Raw genomic sequence first — 10,995 nt, forward strand, 5'->3', positions numbered from 1 at the left:
ACCCTCCTGCTTTCTCCTCGGCTGTTTCCGCCGGTGCCTCTGCGCAGTTGGGCCGCAGAGCGGTTGTAGAAGCGGGCGGGGGCATGCAGGTGGGAAGTGGCGGCAGCCTCCGGCTCCTTAGGGTCATGCATGAGGGAGTCAGAGAAGGCCAAATGCAGCAGGGCTCGGCTGAGGAGGCAGTGGTGCCGTCTTGCGCGCTCTCATAGAGGACGATGGCCACCTATCGTGTGGCCTCCGCCAGGGCTTCTGTGCCGCCCTGCCTCTCCCAGGCCAACGAACGGACTCAGAGGGCGGGTGGCAATGTGGCCTGGGGGCCCTGGGACGGGCCGGACGGAGCAGTTCCCGGTGAGTTGTCAACTGGGCCAGCCAGCCCTCGGTGTGTGAACATCCGGCAGGCCCCCCCGGCTGCCAGCAAGGCAGCCACTTGACAGGTGTGGGGCTTGCCCCTGCTGGGCCACAGATGCGGAGGCCAAAGGGCTGGTGGAGGGGGACCCCCAACATTACAAGGAAAATGGTTTCCTGGGGCCGTTGGCCAGCGCTTCTCTCCCTGCCCAGGTTTCTGAACGTTTCTGGCGTTTTGCTTCCCCCCATCTGCCAGTTGGCCTGCTCACCCTCCAGCTGGCGGAGCGTCCATCCCGTCAGTCGGCTCAGAGCACACTAAACCCGAGACGCTGGCGGCCGCCTCTGTGGGCAGGACGAAGGCAAGGCAGCCAGCCAATGCAGCAAAGGGATTGGCAGACCTTCAGAGTGGCAGCTGAGGGATCCAAAAGCTGTGGGAGCATGTGGAGCGTTCACACCAAAACTCTTTTATATATAAGGAGAGATGTATTTTCTCAATCAATAGATACTAATTGTACAATTACTATTGTGTGGTGGGTCTGCGAATTTTTTTGATGTTAAAACTGGGTCCTCATACTCAAAAAGGTTGGGGACCACTGCTTTTGAACATCATTAAATATTACATCACCCAGTTGCAGAGAGAATCAAGATGCAGAAAGACTTTCCTGACATTGCAAATTAGCCATTGTACTAACATTTGGTTTATTATTCTATTTATTTATTTATTTATTTATTTTTGGGGTTTATATCCCGCCCTACCTGTACAGCCCAGGGCGGCAGTATAGGTGAAAAGATGAATGTAAAGTTCCCATCAAAACTTTGCAACTTTTTGACTGCTACCCCCTACTGGGCATATTAGGTAAACATAAGCAGCATCCTCAGTCACCTTTTTAAACAAATTCTCAGGAAAATTCTGCCCTTGTTGTTGGGAAGGAATTATGTCTCACTGCTACATCAAAACTGCAAGTAATGATACTTTTCTGTCTAAACAAGCTGTCCGAATTTCTTCCACTTAAATCCACTGAAATAATTAGTAAGACATCAGCAGAGAATGGGATTAAATGTCTGACATCACAACCTGTTCTAGAACTTTTTAGTCCAACTTCAAGATCTCCAAGTATGCAGAGCCCTTAGGGCAGTGGTGGCGAACCTATGGCACGGGTGCCAGAGGTGGCACTCAGAGCCCTCCCTGTGGGCATGCGTGCCATCGCCACAGCCAGGCCCAGACCATCATTAAAGTGTCGAATTCCCTGCCAAATAATTTTAAGTAAATGAAATCATTTGGGATTGCTTTCCTTACTTTGTTTGGATCATCTTAAGTTAATGTATGAGTTGTTTTTTCTAAAGTAAAACCTCAGTATTCAGGTTAAATCGCCGTGTTGGCACTTTGCGATAAATAAGTGGGTTTTGGGTAGCAGCTTGGGCACTCAGCCTCTAAAAGGTTCGCCATCACTGCCTTAGGGCATAGAAAACTAGTGGAAAGACAACTGGAGCAAAATTATAAGATGGGCCCTGAGCAGATGGAGAGGAGAGGTAGAAAACTAATAAATGAGTTTTGGAATGTATTTTCAGAATTGCAGGACATCTGTTTAAGAATTTGCACTGTACAGATACAGCGGGGCTCAGGTTGAAAGAAGATTAATTCAGAGAAACCCTACATAAAGCACAAAGCTGTACAGACTGAACCAAGCAAAACTAAGTCTGTAAACCAAGTAATCAGTATTTTATTATTAGTAAAGTCTCTGGGGCTTCCCCATGGTGCTCTTGATATACAAGGCACGTACATTTTGCCAGTTTTTCTTCAGCAATGACACAAGGAAATTGATAGCCAAGTGAATGTTGTACACTAATTCATCTTCTGCCATTTTTGCATGACCAACAGCTACAGCCAGGCATAGCACCTGAAAAGAGAAAATGGCATACTTGCTTAACATTATAAATGAGGAAGAGATTGAATTTATACCCCGCCCTTCACTACCCAAAGGTGTCTCAGAGCGTCTTACAAACTCCTTTCCCTTCCCCTCCCCACAACAGACACCCTGTGAGGTAGGAGGAGCTGAGAGAGCTCTGACAGAAACTGCTCTTTTTCAAGAACAGCTGTGCCAGAACTATGGCTTGCCAAAGGTCATCCAGCAGGTGCAAGTGGAGAAGTGGGGAATCAAACCCAGTTCGCGCACTTAACCACTACACCAAACTGATCACAAATACTAGTATACCAAGTTATCTGTTATATCAACAGGGGAAGACTAAGCAGCTAATTCCAGACAGGCTAACATGAAAACAAAACCTTCTAAACTTTCTAGGAATGAGGGCAAGGACTCAAGAGACAGAATTGGAAAGGAAATATTTTGCAGTCTCTGGTGCAACATCCTTTCCCATTAAGAGATGATATTGATTAGAACATGAGTTTTGAGTTGTGGCCATACAGAATAAGTTATCCTCTGAGAAAAAACCTTGTAGCTAGTACAATATACCTAAACTTGCTTTCAAAGTGCAGCTGATGTGGCTCTCACTGTATCTTCGGAGAACTTGAGAGGACAGAGCCCTCTATGGGGCACATGTCATTACCATGTCGTGCACTTTGAAAAGGGCTGTCCAGCACATGGCAAACACCCCTGAGGAAGAGGGGTTCATGACTTGGAGGTTCATGAAAATTTAAAAATCAAAATGGGGGTCCCTGGGTTTCTAGTATTCTAGACAGTTAGATATGGATCACAGATAGTTCTCTGAAGGAACACCTGCAGTCATGGCTCTTATGATATAAATATTTCATAAAGGTTCCATCATCAGAATCTTTATCAAAATTATTTACCTTCTTCATTTGAAACTTGATAGTGGACTTGACCTCATCAACTTTGGCCACCATGTTCTCATTATGAGTGAGAAGAGAAGGAAACTTGCCAGCTTTGTTCAGACCCGGTCCTAGGATTCGAGGAATCTGCTTAATCAGGGACTCTGAGGCCAGGAAAGCATCATACTTCTTTGCTGTAGAAAATAATCAAAAGTGTTTTTATATATTGCTACATTCTCAAATCTATGGCACAGCTTAACTTTTTCCATAAATAAGTTTTCCCTTTGTTTCTCACAACAAGCCAACACAAGTAGTATAAAGCAGGGATACTACACAACTGCAATGTGATGCATATTAAGACTTGCTTAAAAAGTCACTATATAGGAATGAAACATGGAAAATTCAGAAAGATAACATGCAACATGTGCTCTATGCAGGGCGACCCTTGAGACTGAGCAGGAAATCACAGCTGGTCCAGAATGCAACAGCGCATGTTCTCACAGGAACACCATTAAGAGCCCATATACAACCAGTGCTCTGCCAGCTGCACTGGCTCCCAGTTGGGTCCTGGATCAAATTCAAGGTTTTGGTTTTGACCTTCAAAGCCCTATGTGGTCTGGGACCAACATACCTTCAGGACCGTCTCTCTCGGTACGTCCCTCAAGGAGCATTACACTCAACAGACCAACACTTGCTGGTTATCCCCGGCCAAAAGGAGGTCCGCTTAGCCTTGACCAGAGCCAGAGCTTTTTTGGCTCTGGCACTGGCTTGGTGGAACACTCTCCCAGGTGAGATCCAGGCCCTGCGGGACTTATTAGTTTCACAGGGCCTATAAAATGGAGATGTTCTGTCAGGCCTATGGTTGAGGCACCAGACCTCTACTAGTATTGGCTTCCCCAGCACACTCCAGTGCATTCTATCTTATATTCCATCTTTTATGAGTTTTGCTCACCTGCCCACCTCCTGCAATACTGGTCTACCATTTGTTATGCACATATGTGGATACTCCTCAGCAAGTTATATTTGGTGGCACAAATGGAATTATTTTATATATGATTGTACAATTACTGATATTGTTGATTGCTTATCCTAATTTATTATATTGTACTGTATTGCAATATTGTGATTACTGAATTGTAACCCACTCTGAGCCCTGCCATGCAGGGGAGGGCAGGCTAGAAATTTAATTTAAAAAAATATATATATTATATGAAAGTACCAGCATGGGCTCAAAAGTCACAATTAATCCTGGCTTCTTGGCACATGTACAAGGAGTCGAAATTAAAACCTTAACTTGCAAGCTACATATAAAAGAGAGAACAAAGGTTTGCAAAATTATACACACACAACGTGAACCAGAAAGTATGTGACTCTCAACATCCTGGCTTGTGACTCTCAATCCTGGCTTGTTGTCAAGCTGAGTTTCGTTTCTTTGCATTTCACTTCACTGCTTCCCATGATATAGGGGGGAGGGAAAGCATGAGATGTGGGGTGTTGTTTTACCTATAACTGGGGATTTTCCGCGTGTTTTCTCAGTTCTGACAAAGAGTGTGTTTCCAAAAGTAAGCAAATCTCAAAAAACTATCACTACTTAAGTGTGTTGTGGAGAGTGCCTTTACTGGGAGACCTGACACTTGTATGCCAAATTTTCACACTGTTCGCTTCCAAAGTAAACTAAGCACATTCATTCCATACAATAAAAAGTATGCTTTGAGAAGGTGGTAGACCCCAAAGTGCAGTATAATCTTAATTTATATAGAAGTCATGTCTCATGGTACTTCATTACCATTTGGTCTTTAATATTTCAGCTCATATGTGGCTACAGTTTGGTGTAGTGGTTAAGTGCACAGACTCTAATCTGGGAGAACTGTGTTTGATTCCCCACTCCTCCACTCGCACCTGCTGGATGACATTGGGCAAGCCATAGTTCTGGCACAGCTTATGATGATTCCTTGTGTTAGAGTGTGTGTGTCTCTTTAAAGGTTTGGTTGCAGTGCAGAATGCAGAGTAGAATGATGGAAAGGGACATATAAAGTATTATTGGTGGATGGCAAAGTGTGGGAGGAATTAGCCTGTGTGGATCTGTGTGGGTGTGTCAGTGAGAGATTGGAGAATGACAGTTGGAATAATAGTTGGTGAAAAAGCAGTGGATGTTGTTCAGTTGAATATCAGTCAAGGAGACCCCTGACAATGCTGTGTGGCGTCAGAGAGTGAGAGAGACTAAAGAATCTATGTGGGATCCGAGAAGGATCAGTATATGTGTGTTAAAGTGCTACAATGGACAAGTTCATTTACAGAAAACTTATTCCCAACCAGTTAAATAATTACCAACTTCTTATTTTGTTCCCCTTTCAATAAATCCTATTTTATTTTAAAATATCCCAGAATTTATATTAATTCTTCCTCTGGACCGCAATAGATTCCTGAAAAGCCTTGAGCCTGTGTTACCCTACCAATAAGAGAAACAGAAGGTTTGGAAATCCTTAAATTCCTGGTGGCAGCCAAATATACCTAGTTTTACAGAAATAAAGAGCACTTTTAAAGAGAAACCTAGACCTCCCCAATAGCTGTTCTTGAAAAAGAGCAGTTTCTGTCAGAGCTGTCTCAGCCCCACCTACCTCACAGGGTGTCTGTTGTGGGAAGGGGAAGGGAAAGCAGTTTGTAAGCCGCTCTGAGAGTCCTTTGGGTAGTGAAGGGCGGGGTATAAATCCAATCTCTTTGTCTCTTCTACAAGGAAGAATATTTACTTTTTTATAACAGCTTATCACATGTTTATGTTTTAAAGGTGGACAACAATTTTTAAAATATACTAAAAAGGAACAGATTAAAGTTACCGAATCTGTTTAACTTTGGTCATTTAACTATGGTCATTAAAAGCAAGCACACCAAATGTAGTAAGATGAAGACTGCAATTACTAAGTCTTAAAACTATACTTCTGAGTAAATAAATTTGGAATTGGAAGAAGAGATTGGATTTATACCCCACCATTCACTAATTGAAGAAGTCTCAGAGCGGCTTACAATCCCTTTCCCTTCCCCTCCCCACAACAGACACCGTATGAGGTAGGTGGGGCTGAGACAGCTCTCTCAAGAACTGCCACTGAGAGAACAGCTCTGAAAGAACTTTATGACTGACCCAAGGTCACAGCAGCAGCAGCTTGTGGAGGAGTGGGAAATCAAATCCGGGTCTCCCAGATTTAGAGACCGTGCTCTTAACCACTGTTAATTAACTATCAAGCACACTCCTAGCATCTTTTTTTTATATATTGGCACTGTAGCCCTTTCCCAACTTTGCTCACCCAGTTTCTTCACTAGTTTCTTGTTCTTATTGAGTTTCTTCAGAGCCTCTATGTCCATGTGAGGGATATCCACTGCTTTGGCTTCATCACAGTGCTGCTGGTCCCCCAGCAAACAGATTGAGAATTTAGGCCGGGGAGCAGACTTGAGCCTAAGTAGAAGGAGGTAAAAATCAAGCATGCACTAAACATCTGCGGCAATGCAAATATGCAAACCAGTCAAACCATGACTGAAACCCCTTACTAGTAACACAGTGTTCATCATGTGTAATGTATTTATAGTTTATATTGTAATTTTAATGAAATGTTTTATTGTATATCTATATCTATGTTGTTAGCCGCCCTGAACCTGCCGAAAAGCAGGGAGGGGGGGATATAAATATAATTATAATAATAATCACTGTCACCCTCTGGATTATTAATGTGGTTGGTGGGATTCACAAGAGCAATTTACCACACCTCCCTATCTATTCATGCCTACTTTCAAATCACAGAATCACATGGGGAAACCTGAACTATCCGGAATATTCAGCACCCAGTCTATAAACTGCGTTGATAGGCATATTACGTTCAAGGATATATAATTGGCAGAAAGATGAAGGCTGAAGACTCAGCTGAATCAGAATAGCTCCAGACCTGACAGTGCCAGAAAAACGCTTGTCCTTCTGTGGATCATAGTTTTTCAGACTGATCTGCAGCTCCACAGTTTCCAAGAACCTAATGAAACAGAGAGAAGTTTTATTTTATTTTGCAGCAAAACTCAAAGTTGAGAAACCAAATACCACAGGACTAGCAACTGGAAAAAAATATGGCATTTGGCGCTAAGCACAAAAACTCTCATTTGTACAGAACCTCACAGACACAAAGACATCAAAGTACTCATACTTGCGTGGTTTTGCCTGACTTCCCTGAAGGACCTCTCGTACTGCTTCATACAGAGTGTCACGAGAAACTTTGCTGCTGTGGATTTGAAGAGCACATACATCAGTCAAGCATGCGATTTCCCTATGCAGCTGCTGGATATTTATCAAGACCAATATTTGACATTATTTTCCCCACAACTACAAGTTCACTTTCCTTGAACTTTTATCCCAGTTAGTGAAAAACACTTCTTATAAATTGTAGGCAACAGCTAAAGCCCATTTCACCCCGAAAAGATCCTTCACAGCAAGGATCTTACCCAGGGATACAACCAGTGTTCCCTCTAAGGTGAGTTAGTGTGAGCTAGCTCACAGTTCTTTAGCCTCCAGCTCACACATTCTTGTCTTAGCTCAGGAAGGATGGCTCCAAAGCAAACTAATTTATGCAGCAGCCAAATCGCTCGCTCACAACTTTTAACGCCAGTAGGTCACAAAGTAGAATTTTTGCTCACACGACTTCACAGATTAGAGGGAGCACTGGATGCAGCAAGATGTAATATGTGACAGGGGCGTAAATAACTTGCTCTAGTTCTGGTCTATAATAATCTTGTTAAAAGCCAATGGAATCTAATATGTAGTGGTTATGGTGTCAGACTAGGATCTGAGAGCACAAATTCAAATCATCACTCTGCCATGAAGCTCGCTGGTGTCCTTGGGTCAATCACTGTCTCTCAGACTAACTCAATTTAAAGGGCTGTTGTGAAGACAAAATGGCAGAAGAGAGAACAATATATGCTGCCCTGAGCTTCTTGGAGGAGGAGTGGGATTAAAAATGTATTAAATTTCATACAGAAAGCTGCTTTATACAGTGTCAGACTACTGATTTATCTAGCTTAGTAATGTCTGCTCTGACTGGAAACTATTCTCCAGAACCTCAGACAGAGCACTCTCTCAACTCACAGTACCAAGATCCTTTAACTGGAAATATCACAGATTGACTCTAAGATCTTCTGCACACAAAATCATGAGTGTATCACTGAGTTATTGTGCCTTCCCTACTGTTGACAGCATATTCAACTTTTTGGTTATACCAGTACAGGAAATATACAAAAACCACAGAGAGAGACATTGCAGATTGATATCACTTTGGCATGTTGACTTCAACACACTTCTTTTCTCTTGCCTTATATTTAAAAGCTGAAATATTTGCTACAAGTTTCTTTTTAAGGAACAGTCAGCATGTACTTGCTTCATAAAGTATAATGTAGAAATATTCACAAGACAGACTTCTTTGCAGCCCTCCTTCCCCAGCCATTGTTCTTAGCATCACAGTGCTGCTAGTTTTAAGCTCAGCATATGTAGATGGTTCTCAGACAATGTGAACAGGCTACTTAAGGAAGCATTTCTTCCAATACAGAAGTGTTTAAGAGAAAAGGTAACCCGTATTTTCAGAGCTACACATGAGGAAAAGCAGGGCAAGAGTCAAAGGAGGGAAATGAAAGGGTCTAGTTAAGAATTTACATGTATAGAGTCCGCTTGTGGACATTTCAGAAACAGGGAGAACAGTTTTGTATACTTCTTTTTGCAATAATAAAGACCATGTTACATTAAACCAGCAGCTTTGTTAACAGCTTCATACATCTATGACAGTCTCTGGGATCTCATCCTATTTCAGATGTCAAGGAACTCATTCTTGTCTGACAAAACCCCCATAGAACCAGAAATACCTTTTCAGTAAACATTTAGTATTCCAAAAGCCATGTTAATATCTTTTATTAAGAACAAACAAACAACACAAAATACTGTGCATATATTCTCAAGAACTTTGCATCAGATTGGATGTTTAAAGGGGTGGAGAGAGAAAAAGTGGTTTTGTCCATTATCTTGGTCCTTTGTCTGCTTTCTGTGTAGATTGGCAGGTGAATTTGAGGAACTGTCATCAATCTGTACCTTTGACTGCTGCGGGGGGGGGGCAGATAAAGCAGTTTAGGACTGCAAATGTGGGGGGGGGCTTTCTTGATCAAATTTCTAACACTAAAAGAAGTGGTTCCTTAGAAGACAAGAGACCATCAATAGTGTCATCAGTGTCAGAGATTACTTTTAAATGATGTTCCAGGCTGAAGTATTAGAAGCCGACCTCGGTAACAGTACTTAGGGCTTTTTGAGGAGGGAACAATAAACCCCATAAGCACAATGTTTTCTCTGTAAAGTCAAAACACATTATAGAAACTATTGGGCTTCGTTTCACACACTTAAAAAGCTACCTGGGTTGCCAGTCCAGCTTGCTACATGAAACTTAAAAAACAAACCAACGGGTATTAAAAAAAACGGACTGCAAAGCGCTTGAACAGCCAGCCAAGCACTCCAGAAGCGGCTTTTCCTACCGGGACAGAACAGCACGTAAAGGAGGCCACGCTGGTGAGAAGCCAGACCTAAGAAAGTCTCTATTTTAGACTGGCTTTCAACGAGGCGCTATCCATACCGCCCCTCCCCCGTGACCACGTAAAGAAATTAATTTCGTAAGGAAGAACACGCAAAAGACAAATGCTAATACTCCCCAGCCGCCAAAGAGCCCATACCTCATGATGGCTTTTCTTCAGCCGCCGGAAAAAGAGAGTTCAGTTCCGGTCACGCGAAAAAGGAAGTTCCTAAACTCGCGAGACATGTGACGTATGCGGGGGGTTGTCTTAGAGGAGGAACAGTTGGGTGGTGAAAGAAAACGAGACGTCAATACGGTTAAAAACAATCAGGGTCGAGATTGTGTGCGATTTAAATAGCAGGAGAGCGGTTTCAAGTAAAACCGAGTGCTAAAAATTACTTAAATTGTAAAATGACATCTCTGTTCAACAACATTGTCTTAACTTTCGAGATCTCAAGTGAGCGTGCTCTTGAAAATAAATGTGCTTTCTTCAATGCTTAATATTCACACTGAGAAACCTACCGTTTCCAAAAGTTATGTGCCCTTATCTCGGACACCCTCTAATCATACGCCATCAACTTACTATCTGGATAAAAACATATCACTATATCTCCAAAACTCTGTTGTTAGTGGACGTGTTGTTTAGCTAGTGCTGAAAACAATTTATTAAAAACCCTAAAATTGCACATTTCAACCAAGGGAAAGCAGGATACTTTAAAAAAATATATGCTGACCAACCTGATGCCGTGGTTAAAAGTGCCTGCCTAGCAGGGGTCATTCTTAGAAAAAGAGGTCATTAGCATAACTTATTTGCATGTGCCACACCCCTTTACATCACCAGAAGTGTGTCAGAAGGCAACATCCACCGCTCAGGCTCCACCCCAAAAATCTCCAGGTATTTCTCAACTCTGAGCTGGTGAGCCAGCTTTGTGTCGGACTCTTCCCAACCCCATGGACCAGATCACGCCAGGCTTTCCGGTCTTCCGCCTTCCTCTGAAGTTTGTTCAATTTCATGTTAATTGCATCAATGAAACTGTCTAACCATCTCATCCTTTGAAACCTCATCAATGAAACTGTCTAACCATCCTCTTCTTTGACCTTCAATCTTTCCCAGCATCAGGCTCTTCTCCAGTGGGTACTCCCTTCTCATTTGGTGGCCAAAGTATTTGAGCTTCAGTTTCATTATCTGGCCTTCCAGGGAACAGTCAGGGTTAATTTCTTTTAGGATTGACTGATTTGATCTTCTTGCAGTCCAAGGGACACTCAAGAGTCTTCTCCAGCACCATAGTT

At 42.7% G+C, this 10,995-nt stretch overlaps 1 protein-coding gene across 1 annotated transcript; it reads right to left on the reverse strand.

Moving 5' to 3' along the window:
- Positions 1 to 2,039: 2,039 nt before the first annotated feature.
- On the reverse strand, positions 2,040 to 9,914 carry RPL10A (ribosomal protein L10a). The gene is made up of 6 exons (XM_015412702.1): positions 9,866 to 9,914; positions 7,312 to 7,386; positions 7,063 to 7,143; positions 6,430 to 6,578; positions 3,152 to 3,324; positions 2,040 to 2,240 (listed from the first exon to the last, which is right to left on the reverse strand). Exons 1-6 carry the CDS (start codon positions 9,868 to 9,870, stop codon positions 2,070 to 2,072), a joined length of 654 nt encoding a protein of 217 aa, XP_015268188.1. The 5' UTR covers positions 9,871 to 9,914; the 3' UTR covers positions 2,040 to 2,069.
- Positions 9,915 to 10,995: the final 1,081 nt, after the last annotated feature.

Source organism: Gekko japonicus, unplaced genomic scaffold (genome assembly GCF_001447785.1).
Source record: "Gekko japonicus isolate JY-2015 unplaced genomic scaffold, Gekko_japonicus_V1.1 scaffold647, whole genome shotgun sequence".
NCBI lineage: Eukaryota > Metazoa > Chordata > Lepidosauria > Squamata > Gekkonidae > Gekko > Gekko japonicus.

Excerpts from the sequence above, each read along its gene's own strand:
- RPL10A (XM_015412702.1), bottom strand. Across the intron at positions 7,144-7,311 it reads AGTCAGGCAAAACCACGCAA|GTTCTTGGAAACTGTGGAGC; the intron begins GTATGAGTACTT and ends CTGTTTCATTAG. Across the intron at positions 6,579-7,062 it reads CGTTTTTCTGGCACTGTCAG|GCTCAAGTCTGCTCCCCGGC; the intron begins GTCTGGAGCTAT and ends CCTTCTACTTAG.